The following is a 17247-nucleotide window of genomic DNA, read 5'->3' as shown; positions in this document are numbered from 1 at the left end:
ATTTTAATTTAAAGGATACTTTTTATCAAGTAATAATTTAGAGAAAATAAAAACAAATGAAGGAAAACGCACTTAATTGTAAATTCTCCCATCTTTCCTCCCATCTATGTAATAATGCGTTTCTACTGTTTGTCAATTGTAGTAAGCGGTCTTTGATATCCGCTGATGCATAATGATTTCTTGCTAATAACTCTTTGCCCAATGCAAGGCAGACTGAAAAATTATCTTCTCTAGTATCAATTTCGGCCTTCAAACTTTGATGATTATTCATTAGTAATTCAACACCACTAACATCTCTTGGTTTTTCTGTTGTATTCATTTGTCTAACAACATCCTCCATCCATAACATTAAAGTTCTGACCATATTGAAGAAACGGAATAAATCACCTGTATCAGCTAATTTGGCTTTTCTTAATTCACACATTCCTTGTAAATTAGCCCACGCATTTAATACTTCTTGCTCTCTATTTGTTATTTCTTTAGCTTTGTCACCGGCGTAACATTTTTGCAATTTAGCTGATTCTTCTTGTATCTGTTGAACTTGTGAGAATAATGTCATTAAATCTTGCATAAAATTATTATGTTTGCGTTGCAATGCCGAAACCGAACCAGCATCACGGCCCAATTCATCTGAAACACCATGTTGTTTTTCAATAATACGTGACAAAACATCTTTGCAGTCGTGGAAGAATTTGTGTAATTCTCTTGAAGCTTCTAACATTTGTTTTCTTGTTTCAATTAACTCCAATAAATCTTCCATCATTTCGTTTAATTTATCTTTCCATTGGGCAATTATAGCAGAATCTGAATGTCCGGCTCGTATTAAATCATCAGCTATACCATTAGCTCTAGCAACCCGCTCTTCACCAACAGCTGCTGTATCTCTTGCGAATTCATTAAATCTTTCCCATAATAACGTCACATGATCATAATCTTGTCCTAGTTCTTGTGATCCAGCAACAACTTCACGTTCAGCAATCCATTGTTCTAGATCATCAACTTCTCTATTTAACATAAATAGTTGTAAAGCTTCATCTAAACGTGCTCTTCTCTCACCAGCTAAATCTTTTAATCCTGCATATAATTTATCAAGTTGGGATTGTTTTACAGCTACAGCATCACCTTGTGGTATTTGTTCACTTGTTAATTGCCTTGCTGTTTCACCTAATTGTCTAATTGTATCGGCATAATCTTCAACAGATTGCTCCATTGTCTCATGTTTGCGCATTAAATTTTGTGCACTAATTTCATCTTTACCCCGATCTTCAACCATCATGTAAAGTTCTTGTTCGCTCATCCAAGATTCAGCTTCTTGAGCGTCAAAGAAGTATTGTTGAACACGTTCAGATTGATCAAGTGCTTTTTTACGATTTTCAATAGCATCTTTTAGTTCCTGCCATTTTTGTGTTAATTGTTTAATTAAATCTTCAAATCGTTGTGCATCTTCATGACCTTCATCAATCAATTTGCGACCGTTTGTGCATATTGTCATTATTCTTGGCTCATGATTATCAATTTCAGTTGACAAAGATTGATTCTTTTTTTTCAATACATGTACATTAAATAGAGAATTACCAAGATCTGTCGAATTAGCTATTGGAAGTTTTTCATCAATCCATAATTTTTCATCTTCAACATCGCGGCAAAATTGAAAAGCTTCCTTCTTCTTCTCAAGTTGTTTCTGTCTTTCACGTAATGGTTCTTTGATTTTCTCAAAACGATCAACTACAGCAGATTTCTTTTGAATAATTGGTTCAACGACTTCGTCCGGTACAGTTTTTTGTAAATAATCCGTCTGCTTATCCATTTCCTCAACAGCACGTGCTTTCAACGCCATTTGAGTTTCAATAACTTGTTGTTTCTGTATTAGAATATTAACGGATGTCAGGTCATTACCAGTATCTGTATTAATAATTTGTTTTTCTAAATCGGTAATGTATGAATCAATATCATCACACGTTTGTTGAACTAGCACTTCGCGATTGGCATCGAACAACATAGCTCCTTTTTCTTTAGTATGTTTTTCTAAGTCATCAAATTGTTTACCAAGTTCTTTCAACTTAGGCTCAATAATTTCTTTGAACTCTGGCTTTTCTTTTACAAGCTCTTGTGCTGCTTTTTCAGCTTCAAACAGACGTTCCTTATTAGCGGCGATTTCTGCCTCGAAGCCCTGATGACGTGTCCACTTAGAATGAATAGTTTTAGCTGAACGATAAGTTTCATCTTGTGATGTAACATATTTTTCTTGAACCTAAATTTTAAAAAATTGATAAACAATAAAGGGAAATTAATTTATTTCAAAAATAACGTTCTTGTAATCAAAATTTTGTCAAAAATAAATTTTGTTTTTTGGTTTTGTTTTAAATTTTTTTTTTCTTCATAATATTAAAATTTAAAAAAAAAAACGTTACTTAAGTTTTACGTATTTTATACCTACCCATTCAGTCAATTCCTCTAAATCTTGTAAAAATTCATGTAATTTAACTTGATTCTTTAATTTTTCATGTTGCTCTATAGCGCGATTGCGGTTATCGTCACGACGATTAACAATATTCTCAGCTCTTTTATGTATTTTGTCAGCATCAAAGTGTTCCTTCTGTTTAAGACTTTCAGCAACTTGAATAATGGTATTGATTTTATCATCGTTTGCTTCCATAGTGGTAAGGAAAGCTTCATGACGTTTCAATTGATTTTCAGCTTGTTCCAAATTAACTGGAGTGTCATCTTTGCTTAAGAAATGTTCTTGTTGACTTAATAAAACTTCAGCTTGACGTGCATCTCTATTGAATAACTGTTGATCCAAACTTTGAGATAATAAGACTTGACGATTTTCCCACATTTGATGTAATTCTTCCCAACCATCTTTCAGGGCTTTTAATCGTTCCCTTAAGAACATGTATTGCGGGTCTTCGTTCGTAGTAGGTTCAGATGTTAATCGTTCACCGTATTCCATCATATTCTTGTAATCTTCTGTATAATTATCGATTTCTTCGCGAATAGATTGATGTTGATTAAGAAGTTTTTCAGCTTCAGGTAAGGATGTTGGTGTATCTTCTGAAGCAACATCGGTTTGAGTTTTAGTTAACCATGTTTGGAAGTGATCCAAATCGCGTAAGAAACGGTGTAAATCACCAGCTTCTTCCAATTTAGAATCACGGTCTTTAAGCATTTGTGTTAATTGCTCCCATATTAATTGAATTGAGGCGACACGTTCGCGAATTATATTAGCTTCTTCAGGATGTTCACCTAAAATTGTTTTAAATTATCAGAAGATTGTCAGAATTATTATCTAATTACAACAAAATTTACCTTCAATGGCATCAGCTTCCTTTTCTAAACTTGTAAGTTTTGCTTGAATTGCAGCTAAATCACGTTCCATACCACTAAGACGACGTTGTAATGTCATAACACCAGTCAAATCCATTTCTAAACTGTCAGTTTCTGTTAAAATACGTTTTTTATCCTCAATCCAGGATATTGTTTCTCTACATTCAATATAGAATGTTTGTACACCATGAGCTTGTTTCAAATCTTCGCGTTTAGATTCGGCTTTTTCTCTTAAATCTGACCATTCTTGATTTAAATGATTTTGTCTTGCTAAAATTTCCTCGGAATTTGGATGCTCAACATGTAATAGCTGACGTGCGAGCTGATTTACTACAGCAACTCGACTAGCATTTGCATTCATTTCCTTATCGAAACCATCATAACGATGTTTCATAATTTCAACATCTTCAATATCTTTACCTGGTGACATAGTGTCTAACATTTTGGTCTTTTCATTTATCCATTGTTCAACACCATCGGCTTCTGACATAAGTTTGTATAAGCTTAAAGCATCTAGAAGACGTTGTTTACGTAATTTCGATAACTCTGTGAGCTCCTTATACCGACTATTAATGGCAGTTAAACGTTCTGATACCTTTTGTTTTTCTGGTTCATTCAATGTTAATTTATCAGCTTGTTTATGTAATTGATCAATAACTTCCGAATAATTTTTCAATTCATCTGCAACATCTTTATGTTTCTTCAAGAGGGATTGTACATTAGCTTCATCACGTCCAACATCTTCAGAAGATACTAAACGTAAAGTGTCCAACATCCAATTATCAACATCATCGGCATCGGCAAACAATTGGAAGAAATCAACTGCGTTTTCAAGACGTTGTCTACGTAGTTTCGTTATATCCAATAAATTGTCCCACTTTCCTAAAATTTCTTTCAGACGCTCTTTAATACGGTCAGCACCAAAGTGGCCTTCGGTAATTAATTCAGCACCCACTTTAGCAACATTTTGTAATTGTGGATCATGTGACTGAATCTCCGATTCTAGTGCTTTATGTTTGCTCAATAATAGATTTACTGTTGTTAAGTCGTGACCAATTTCATCTGTGGATACAATCTGCTCCTTCTCTTTAATCCAGTTCTCTTCATCAGCTGTATCCCAATAGAATTGCCATAATTTACGGCTTTCTTCTAATCTTTGACGTCTCTCTACAGCTAATCGTACAAGCTCAGCATAAGCATCTTCAAGTTGTTGAACACGATTAACGATAATTTCTGGATCGCATGGTTTGTATGCATCAATGTCATCACTTAAGAATTTCTGTGAATTTTGGACTACAGATTTTACTCGTTCACCTAGTACATTAATGTCAGCTTCAACCAGTGAATGTTTTTGTAATAAATCTTCAACACCCATTAAATGTTTACCATAGTCATCAGTAAGTAATAGTTGTTTTAATTCTTCCATATTATCCAAAATATAAAGCATCTCTTGGAAGTTTTGTTGTAATTGCATCGAAATTTCTAAACGCTGCCGTCTTGCTTTCAATAATTCCAATAAATAATTCCATAATCTTAGTACGTTTTCTTTACGCTGTGTAATTCTGTTAATATCATGATATCTTTCACTTTCTAATTCATCGCATACAGCTACAACAGCTTGAACACGTTCTTCATAAGCAAAAATATCAGTTTCAATAGCTTCATGTTTTTTAGCTGCTGCTTCAACTGCTGCCAAATCGAAACCAAAATTGTCTTGGCTAACCAAGCGTTGATTTTCTGATAACCACGTTTCTCTCATTGATGCCTTGCGATCAAATCTAGCTGCCAATTGTTCGAGTTTTTCTTGTCTAATCAATTCCTCCCGTAATGCTAATTCACGTTCATGTTCAGCTTTTTCCAAACGTTCCCACGCCTTGTTAATATCAGATATCATTTTACCTTCTTTTGGTGTATACGGTTTTTGATTATTTGCTCTCATTTTGGATTGTAATGTAAACAATAAAACTTCCAGATTACCCTTCTCAACGAATTTCGGCGGTTTTTCGACTGTACGGTAATTTGCGAATTGTGATAATTGGCCTTGTACACCTACCAATGAATTTTCAAATTGTCGATCACCTAACGCTGTTATTGTACTTTCGATCCAATTCAATAAATCAGTTGTGAATGTTTCGTATTCATTTACCATACGATCATTTTCCATCGCAATGCCAACAACTTTACCAATACGCTTACCTTGTACTGTTTCTTGTTTGAGTTTACTAAAGTAATGATAATATGTAACAACATATGTGATTATTGATTTTTCATCAGGATGATCGACACATATGTCTTCAGCATCCAAAAGTTTTATTAGGCCCAATTTGTCTTCGGCTACATTAAATGCATTATTTAAATTATGCATTGGATTTGCTTTTGATAAACGATCAAATGCTATTAGATCTGGACGATGTTTATGTATAATTGCATTAAATGCTAAACCATCACGCCAAGATGTTGTGAAATTTCTTACATTTACATTTGGATAGCCGGCAGTTTTCATTTGACACCATAATAATAGCGCATCTTTGGCGGATTTCGTTTCTTTATTATCAACTTCCTCAATTGTGATGTCTTGAATCTAAAATATTCATTTGTAAAAAATAATATTCACTTTAATTTAAAAAAACTATTCTAAAACTATAAATTAATAAGAAATACAAAAAAAAATTAGATATCAAATATTAATATGTTTGAAAATTAAAAAAAAGAAAGTATAATATAAACCAAAACCAAAAAACATGCAAGAATTCAAATAAGTTATAAAATATTTTTACATTTTCAATTACTCTTACGTTTAACAAAAGTTTCAATAAGTATAAGCTTTTAATAATAAAGTTTTGTGAATAGAATTTTCCAGATTTTTTAGTTTTCTGTATCAAATTTTTATATGTAAACAATTAAGCAGAGTTGAAAAATTCATAAGGCAAATATTCGTACATGCAAGAAGAGATTATTTGCTTTTAAATATACATAAGTATGATACAGCAAAGGTATAACTTTAAATGCTGCAATTTACCGTATTAAATTTTTGATAAGTTTAATAATTGTGCACATTTTCGTTATGCTTATAATATCTTTAAAATTTGATTATTATTTGAATTGGGAGGGGGGGATAAATACATGAATTTGTTTATAAGTAAATGAAATTTTTACTAATCAAAATTAAAAGATTAATGTTTTTTCTCTTTCTAAATAGAAATTACAGGATAACAGGTATCATTACACAATATAAGTATTCGTATTTGGTAAGTGAAAGATTTTCATTCAAAATGTTAGGTCTTTTAGTTTAGTGAAAACTGCGCTATATTTACGTCTATAAACAAATGTTGCTAATTGTTCCAAAAGATTGTTAAAATTACAGCAACATAGTGTAAGTTGTTATGAGCTAGAATAGTGAAAAATATAATATCTTTACGTATCTTTGCAGTATTGTGTATATGAAAATCTACATAGTATGAAATTGAGTTTATTAAATGCAATTAAACATAAAAATTAGTAAACAATTTAACAATAAAAAAATGAGTGTGTACAAGATAGACATTCAGTGTTAAAACAATAACAGAAACAAATGAATAATTAAATAAATGTTGAAATATGCATTAAAATAAAAAAAATATTAAGTTAAAAAATATTAAGTTAAAAAATATTTAAAAGATAAACATTTGAAATATAAAACGGAAATTGCTCTTTTATTTTAAAAATAATAAATACCTGGAATCTCAATATAATTGTCCATATAAGACCTAAATTTAATGCTGGATTACCATCAACAATATCATGTGAACCAATATTTTCTAAATGAACACGTTGCTCGCGCAGAAATTGCAGCGCTTTATCAACATTCTCAAGACAATGTATTCTCATTTTACCTTTTGTTGGTTTAGGTAAACGTTCACCAGATAATACTTCCAATAATTTCATTAAATTTTTACCATCTCTCATATCAACATATAAGTCTTGTATACGACAATTAACTCTCACTAAATGTGAATTAACCCACTTTGTAAAGGTTTTCTTTTGTACTGATTCACGCTCTTCTGCTAATGCTTTAATACGTGATCGTTCGAATAGACGTGAACTTGAATTACCACCATCGTATTCGTATTCGTCAATATATTCGGTGCCGGGACCCTGACTTGGATCCCAACGTACTACAGATATATCTGTCGTCATTTTTTTTTCTTTTTGTTATTATTTTTTAATTTTTTTTGTATAATATTTAATCAATACTCTCCGATTTTTATTGATTTTTTCCCCGTTTTATTTAAACATAAGATATTTTATTTATTTAAGTTTATTTTTTTTTTAATTATCTATTCTTTATCGTCGTAGTCGTTGTTTTTTTTGTCTGATACTATTTCTTGATTTAAGTGACCGCGCTCTTCGTGTCTTTTATAATGTGTGGGCGAATTATGTATTTCTGTTTATTTAATGTTTTATCTGTAAATAAATTAAAAAAAATATAAATATAAGTTTTGTTTTAAAAAATTAAAATTTTGTTATTATTTAAAAAGATAATATTCGTAGTAGATAATACAAGTTTTAAAAACACTGACAGTTAAAAAAAGTACGTAATCTTTAAATCTTTTATATTTGAATCAACCACACAGTCCTTTATTAACTTTTAAATCTTATCGTAGCGAATCGAAAAAAAAATACAGAGAGGTCAACTCTGTGATACCAGTACGAATTTGTTATCCTATGTGCGAATAAAGATGCCATAACCGACTATGCAAAATTTTATCAAGCACATCGACCCTACGAATATATTTGCTTGTGTGAAATTTCAATACCACAGCTTTTATAGTTTCTGAGATATAGCCAAATAACTTTTGAAGTTGTACGACAGCTACCAGAAGGAGCCAAGCAATTTCAACGACTTTTATGAGACACATTGGCCCTACTAATATATTCGTTTGTGTGAAATTTCAATACCACAACTTTTATAGTTTCTGAGATATAGGCAAATAAAGAGATATAGCCGATCAAGTCCAATTTAAATAGGGTTCTGGCACTTACTACAATAAATCATTTGTGTAACAGTAATAAAATTTAGTGAATACAATAAAAATTTGGTGAACTTAGCTCAATTATTCGAACATACGTTCGTACGGGTATAAATAACAAAAATTTTTAAGTCATTTCAAGTTTTGTAAGAAAAATTTCAAAAAAAAAAAAAAAAAGAAAATTCTGAGTTTCACAGGCTGTATCTCGAAAACTATGGCTCAAGTTAAATTAATTGTAAGGCCAAAAATAAAGAACAATCAATCGCCTGTGAAACAAGCTCCCAATAATAAATCTATATTGTATGGTTCCGAAGTTATAAACATTTATTTATATGCACGAAAAGTCTGGTAAGGAAAATATTTAACGAATTTTATACATAAGCTTCATCAGTCCATATGTGACACCTTCTAACTTTGGAAGAAATGAGGCATCACCGTTGTCGTTGACTACGATCCAAATATACTTTTTTGCATATATAAAGTGAAATAATAAACTGATTTCACTGAAATTTAATATTTAAGTTCGAGGTGGTAAAATAATGAACCCATAAATATTTTGGAAAGATCAGGGCTCGGAAACTGATCTGAGGGTTCGGTTTTACCTTTTTTACCATATCTACGGAGCGAATTGATAGAATTTCTTGAAATTTAATATTTGAGTTCTAGTTGTTACAAGAAGTTTCTGACGAACTTTTCGTATAATTCGGAGAACACAAAATGAAACTCTTCTAAAAACCAAATTCACATTTTTCTAAGTATGTTAACTAAAAGCTTATTAGTGTCCTTAAAATTGTAAAGAAGTGTTTAAAACGAATTTTCATAATCTTCTTGAATACTTTTAAATCTAGACAGCATACATTGCGCTCGGTTATATACTGATCACATCAGATTTTTCTATATGTTACACACTTTACGACATTATTCAACCTTATAGACACAATCAAAACATAGCCAACTATGTATGTATGAATAAGTAATCAATGTTGCCGGGATTAGTAATTCGATTGGCCGCACAACGTTTTTCTTTTATTTTTATACTTTCAGATTGTGATAAGAAATAAAGGAGCGCCAAATTTGAAAAGCTCCTTTTTATATACATAATACATATTTCATTTTTTATTTACATACATATGTATATTTTCCAACTTAATACGCATATTTTTTTCACATTATTTCCTACTTAAAAAAAATCACACAAATTTTTGTTGTTCTGCTTTTATTTTCAATTTTGTTATTTTACAATCACTTCAATTCAAATGAACACGAATGTTGAATATTAAAGAGCGAGATGGCTCTTTTTGATGTATAAGAAAATTTATAACACAATAATATTTCGGTACACATCGCACATAATAATATAAGTACAGGTATAATCGGAAAGTGCCGATGTGATGCAAAATTATTTTGACATTTTAGGACAATTTTTTATTTAGTTCAAAAGTGTTAAAATAATCAACAATCAAAAATCTATTGAAGAATAATTTTTAATTCCGATAACTTTTGAAAAATAAGTGTTATTGCGTGGATGCATTTTTGTACATGATTTTTAGATAATTTACAATACTTACATCGATGCTGCATCGATAATTTTCCAATTTTAAAATTCCCCTAGCACAAATTGAAAGTTCAATTTGTGCTAGGGAATTACCATACCTGCGTTAACATGTCATAAAAAGTTTTTCGGAATTAATCCACCTAAATAAGTATATGAAATTTTAATATTTCAATAAAAATTTTATGTACATTAGTAATGGCGACGCACAGGATGCCTGTCAAGCTTCAAAATTCAAACTTCGTTTGGCAGACTAGTCAATCGAAATTAAATAGACCAAAACGTTTATATAAAACTTCCTAATTGAAAAGAACCTGACATACTTCAATAGCAATTAAAAACATTTTCACATTTTTGGCTTTGAAAATAAGACATTACTCAATACTTTAGAATCGAGTTAAAAATTTTGGTATTTAGTTATTCCAAATAAATTTAGTTTATTTCTTTGGTATTGTACATTTAAAGCTATTTATGTATACATATGCTATTTATGTATATATATATATATATATATATATATATATATATATATATATATATATATAGATATATTATATATTTATAGAATAAAGCTTCAAATCATATACACTCACGTATAAATATTATGTTCAGATCTTAGAAATTATTACATTAACAAATTAGTGATAATTTTTATCGACCAGTGATGGCAACAAATTTTACACTTCTCCATAAAATTATAAATAAACTGTTTTTAACAAGATGTCGGTCTTCCAATTTTGTGTGAACGCATGTATCTCAAGTTTGCTGAACCGATTTTGGTGAAATTTTATGTAATTTTCTTTTCACTATTCTACGGATTGATCAATTTTGGGATATGTCAGGCTTAGGGAACTGGATTTTTCCCGATTTTACATTTTTGCGCATATAAAAAGAAAAAATCAAGCAATTTCCTTGAAATCTAATATTCCAATTCGGAGTGTTAAAAAAAAGAACCTATAAATTTTTTTGAAAGATGAGAGCTGGGAAACTGAACAAATTGCCGAATTTACATTTTTCCAGGTATGTTAATGTCTAACCGTTTATCTTCATATTTGAAAAATGAAGCTGCCATTCCATTTGAAAGCACTATAAAATTGATAGAAGATGATATTTTGTAGAAAAATAAAATTTAGTTTGGCGATATTTGCATTGTAAAATGGTAATTAAATTTTAACGATATTTAAACTAATTTGGATTAAATAATATTGAAGCATTAATTTTAATTGAAATTTCAATTGAATTTTGTAGCAACATCCTACAGAGTGTGTTATTAAACATTATTTTTCACAATTTTTTATTTATAGTTTGAAATGTATACAAACAATTTACTTATCAAAATAAAGCTTTGAAAATTATTTTTTGATATTTAAAAAAATTTGTACAAATAGCTAGTTAGTTATTTTTTTTTTCTTTTTAGAATAAATTGAGAAACATCATAAACATGTGAACAAATTAAGTACATAATACGTACACATGTTTATGTTGTTATTATATACATATACTTACTATAATGACTAACTGGTGTTTATAATATTGTTATATAAGCTTACACGTGTGTAAGTCATGTATGAAATCATACATATAATACTTAATAAATTTATAAAAGTTGTGATCTTAAATAATGTTCAAGTAAGTTGATATATTATATTGATTAGAGTTTATACATACATACATGTGTACATAATTAGTAATGGAAACAAAATGGGACCAACACAACAAAGCATAAAATATTAAAAATACGTCATGTACTTTTTAAATTGGGTGAGATCATATTAGGTATTAGGGGTTATATATATAACAAATTTATACACATATATTTAAATATATAGGCTTATTATAAAATTATAAAGTAGACTATTGAAAAAAAAAAATCTGTATAACAGAACTAAATTGCCTCGGACAGCTTTATCAAAGTTGATTATAGGCAACTTCATTTAACTTAGAGTTCATGTTTTTAACGTTGAGTGATTAAAGAGAGAAAAAAAGAAAAAAGATACGAGCATAGAAAACAAACATTTTTAGTTGCCTAAGGTCAAATAAATTAAAAAAGTTTTATAGAAGAACACACTTAATCGGGTGAGGTTTAAAGGTTAAACGCACAAATATTCTTGAGAAAAAAAAATTAATTTAATTTTTTTTTAGATAATTTCATTACAATCGAAAATTCAACTGAAATAGTTGAATAGTGCATATTAAAATTTTAAAATTTTTCAAAACAATGAATAATATAATAATACCAATTTATAGGGTATTATTTTAGTCTGTATGATGAAAGACGAAATTCTTCGTACATTTTTTATGAACTATGGAAAATGCTTGGAATTCCCCAAAAAATAAAAGGATATATATACGTACGTATATATTTGTTAAAAGACATGAAAATTTTATTTTTCATTTAAAAAAAAAATCAAATCCTATGTCAAGAACTGTCAGTTTCACATATTAATTGAATTCTTTTTTATTCAGTTTGGTAATATCACAGAATATATTATGCACATATGTTGTATATACATAAAAAAAATGCATGTATAAATATACATATTTATACATATATTTGTATATTTTATTAATGTAAACAATAATCGTCAATGAAAATTTTTGAGTCCAATGCTACATAAAAAAAAAGAAAAACATAAATTGAATAAAGGGTTCTTCGCCCTGACATCATAACATATCTCACGCTTTGTTTTTTATTTAATGTTTTTCAAATTTTTTAGTTAACTAAACTGAAGAAAAAAGAAAAATTCAAGTGTTAGTTTTACATAATTTATGCTTGTAAATATATACATACAAATATTTACATAAATGACGAAATCAAAAACCTAAAAAAGAAGTTTTCAGTGGAATTTTTTTAATTTAAAAAAAACATAGCATTCCTAATAAATTCAAACTTTTTTTTGAAAAGAGCTTCCGTATTATGAAAACAAAAAGTGAAATAAACTTTTAGAATCAAACACACACATATCTAAAAAAATTAAAATATTACAGTACATTCGTCTTAAAACGAAATTATACGAAAGAATTAACAAAATTATTGCCAACTCATGTTTATGACATAAAAGTTATACAACGCCAAATTTATCAAAAAATCCTTAAATGTTAAATACTTTAAATAATTAACTTAAAAAATAAGATTATAAAGATAAAAATAAGAAGTTTTACAAATTTATAAAAGCATCTTCTTTTATTTTCACAAAAAATTACATTAAACTGCATTTGTGTGTTAAGTTTGATACATAACATTGGTTTGATATTGACACATTATTCCATTTTTGTATTCCAAAAGTTACTGTAAAAATATACTAATGCTACTGAATTTTTCGAAATAAATATTTTAACTCCTCAAACAATATTGTATTATTTAAGGAAAAACTGTACGAAATCGTAAATCTAAACCCGTTAACTGCTAGTATTAAATTTGTTATTTACCTTACTTGCTTACGAAATTCATATTTTACGAGGGTGACTATTTATATTTCGGGTCCTGGCAATACTAGTGCTGCCAGGTGCAATCTGACACTTCCATTGGAAAGTTTGACATTTTTTAGGACAACTTCACTCAGAACGTTTTGTCATTCGAGCGCGAATTGTTTTGTTTACAGTGACTTGAAAAATTCATCTCGGTCAAAAAATGGAATTGTCCCGTGAAAATTTTCGTGCGATGATTTTTTACGATTTTCGGCGCGGATTATCGAGACAAGAGTGTCTCGATCAACTTGTTTCGACTTTTGGTGATGAAGCACCATCAAAAACCACTGTAAATCGCTGGTACCAAGAGTTTGGTTTCGGACGCCGTTCGCTCCAGGATGAATTTCGTGAAGGTCGGCCAATTTCGGTCGTTTTGCCGGAAACCATCGATGCTGTGCGCGAAATGATAATGATGGACCGGCATGTGACATACTGTGAGATTGAGGCATCCTTGGGCATTAGTTCCACCAGCGTACATAAGATATTGCATGAACATCTTGCCGTGAAAAAGGTGTGTTGTCGATGGATCCCAAAAAATTTGACGATTGCACAAAAGAAGGCTCGTGTCGATTGGAGCAAAGAAATGTTGAAAAAATTCAATCGCGGTGCGTCAAAAGACGTTTATAAGATAGTCACAGGTGATGAATCATGGATCTATGCATATGAGCCCGAAACGAAACAGCAATCGACCGTATGGGTGTTCCAAGACGAGCCAAATCCAACAAAACTTGTTCGTGGAAGAAGCACATCGAAGCAAATGATCGCGTTTTTTTTTGGTATAACCGGTCATGTGGCCACAGTACCTTTAGTGGAACGTAGGACGGTCAATTCTGAATGGTACACCACCATCTGTTTGCCGAAAGTTTTCGAAGAAATAAGGAAAACAAACAAGCGCCGGCGAATCATTCTTCATCATGACAATGCAAGCTCTCACAAATCAGCTGAAACAATGGACTATTTGAGCACTCAAAATGTCGAATTGATGGGTCATCCGCCGTACAGTCCTGATTTAGCACCCAATGACTTCTTCTTATTCCCTCACATCAAAAAAAAATGCGTGGACAACGATTTTCAACACCTGAAGAAGCAGTCGATGCGTTCAAAAACCATGTTTTGGAGGTGTCTCAATCGGAGTGGAAAAAGTGCTACGAAAATTGGTTTCAGCGCATGCAAAAGTGTATTGATCTTCATGGGGAATATTTTGAAAAACAATAAAACCATTTCCAATGATAAATGTTTGTTTTTTATTGCTAGACCCGAAATATAAATAGTGACCCTCGTATTCAACTAAAACGAATGAATACTACATTGAATAATGTGCATTATAATATAATATGAATTTAAAATTTACTATGCATAAAAAATTTTCGCCATAATAAAATTATAAGATTATAAAATTAAAAGAAATAAATTTTCACTTCACCAAAAAAAAAAATTTTTCGAAGAGTTTCTGTAAATGTAAAAAATTACAATGATTATGAGATGATAATCTCTTTTCAACATAAAGTAATTTAAATACAAACATATAATTTAAGATCATTAAAATACATAAAAAAAATAGCGAAATATTGAAATTATGAGATCATATTCATTTTATTAAATTAAAAAAAAAAAAAGAATTTTGTTAAAGAATCGTCAGAGCACGCAATGTACAAACATACAGAAAGCTCAAAAGATGAAAATGTAAAAGAAATAAATGAAATGAATAAAAATATGAGTGATGGTTATTTTCTTTTAAAAGGATGGCATCACTTCAGCAATTCAAAAAATTAAATACATACTTATATATGTTATGTTTGATCCATTCCATCAAAAATTTGATAGTTTGTTTAGTTAGTTAGCTTATTTTAATTGGTTGGTTAGTTTACTGGCTGGTTAGCCTACGCATGACATGTTGACCCTCATTCGAATTTGTTTATTTTTGTTTTCATTTTATTGTGCTTGAAATTCTTTCAAGTGTTTTTTATCTTGTTTTTTAACTTCTTATACTTATTTCATATTATTGTTTTTGTCACATTTTTGTATTATTCATAATGACATGATCAATTTCAATTACTCATTTCTCTTATTGCTTATTATTTTTATTATCATTATTTTTTGTATAATTTATTTATGTGTGCATGATCGTTTACAGTATAAATATAAAAATTTTAATATAAAAAAATTATTGTATATAGCTATATACAAAATGCTTTATTGCTGTTGTTAAATAAATTTTAAATTTTTGAAGAATCGTAAATATAAGAATAGTAAAAAAAACAAGAATATACTAAATTTTTAGCGTAATATAAAGTTTCCGATTACGCAAGCATAATAATTCATTCATTTACTTCATTCATGCACACAATAGTATCATCTTCATTGATATTTCAATTTCTGACATATGAGAAAAATTTCTTAAAAATTTTTATTTATTTCAACAAAGCCGGGTTTTATTTTTATCTACAATACTTTTTATACCCGTACGAACGTATGTTCGAAAGGTATACTAAATTGGCCTTACCATTTGTAACACTAAGAAATAATGGTCTGAGATGTAGTCTTAAGTATATGTTTTTGATCCGTGACGAATTCTGAGCTCAATAACTCAAAAACTAATTGAGCTAAATTCACCAAATTTTCACAAATGATTAATTATAGTAAATGCCAGAATTCTATTTAAATTGGTTATGATCGTGGTACTAGTTCGGGTACCTGCCATATAACTTTAAAATTTATTTGACTATATCTCAGCAACTACAAAAGTTATGGTATTGAAATTTCACACAAACGCATATATTATTACCGCCAATGTGTTTGATAAAAGTTGCGGAAATTGCTTGGCTCTTTCTATCTCAGCTATGGGATATTCATAACTCACACAGGATGACAAATTCGAACGAGTATCACAGAGTTGACATGGTCAACTCTATTTTTTCTCGTTTTTAAATTAAAAAAGAAAAAATTAAGTTCAAGTTTTAGTTATATTGATGATCACGAGATTACTTAAGAATCTTAAATCCATAGCGAATTCAACATTTTATGATGTTTTTATAGATACCAGAAATTTTAAATTCAAAATTGGATGCAATCTAATTGCAAGCTTTCGAAACTTTTTAGTATACATAAAATTACATTCAGTATACGTAAGAATAATTTTCTGAAATAAATTGATAAAATTTGGTGGTTAAAGTTTAGTACTTTTAGCACGTTTCCCTTCAACAATTGAAAATACTGCTTTTATAAACAATCTATGTACTACATAATTAAAATTTCATTCATATACGATTATATTTCAAAAATTACATAGCATTATGTGCTATGCAATTCTCTCTGAAATGAAAAAAAGGCGTTAACATAATGCTCAAGAATTTAGGAGTTAGTTGGGTGAGTTAAAAAAAATAACTATATTTTTTAATTTCATGGAAATTACCGTTAGCATCCTGCATTTGTAGAAATTGGGAATGAAAAAAAATTTCCTTCTAACGAAACGAACTATTTTTTAGTATCTAAGACCTACTAAAATTTTAGACTCTTACAACCTGAAGTCTTGAAGAAAAACAATATCAAAAATTTGGAAAAAAACGGATTTTAGATAACGGTACATGTTAACGGCCATTTTGTTTTTGTGAAGTTCAAATATGCCGCGATAGAAGAAGTTAGCCATTACTTTTCCGCGTTTGCATAATTTAAAAAATGTTTCTGGTTTTACTACAATCGTTACTTAAAAAATGGCATTTTTAGGACTTTGAAGGGCTATAACACTTAAGGACGGGAAATGGCAAAAATTTTCTTCTACGGAAATATAATATACAAAATTTCACCTTTCTATCTTAATATAAATAAAAAATTTCAGCTTTCTATCTGCAAGGTTGTAGAACTTTTGTACACGGGTCCACATTTTTTCAAATA

The 17247-nt window shown here is 29.5% G+C and overlaps 1 protein-coding gene across 10 annotated transcripts in view; it reads right to left on the bottom strand.

Annotated features, from left to right (window-relative positions):
• Positions 1-17247, bottom strand: part of LOC129619008 (spectrin beta chain) — a 119741-nt gene that overhangs the window by 18857 nt on the left and 83637 nt on the right. For all 10 annotated transcript variants that reach the window (XM_055534170.1, XM_055534311.1, XM_055534091.1 and 7 more), the window contains 4 exons: positions 7042-7770; positions 3310-5908; positions 2438-3246; positions 73-2251 (listed from right to left, as the gene is read on the bottom strand). In XM_055534170.1, coding sequence (XP_055390145.1) covers positions 73-2251; positions 2438-3246; positions 3310-5908; positions 7042-7503 — 6049 coding nt within the window. In that variant the 5' untranslated portion in view covers positions 7504-7770. The remainder of the gene's footprint in view (positions 1-72; positions 2252-2437; positions 3247-3309; positions 5909-7041; positions 7771-17247) is intronic.

The sequence above is a fragment of the Condylostylus longicornis genome, unplaced genomic scaffold (genome assembly GCF_029603195.1).
Source record: "Condylostylus longicornis isolate FDR11 unplaced genomic scaffold, ASM2960319v2 ptg000001l, whole genome shotgun sequence".
NCBI lineage: Eukaryota > Metazoa > Arthropoda > Insecta > Diptera > Dolichopodidae > Condylostylus > Condylostylus longicornis.
Note: the sequence above shows the minus strand (reverse complement) of the source record. Positions and strands in the feature narration are given on the sequence as shown.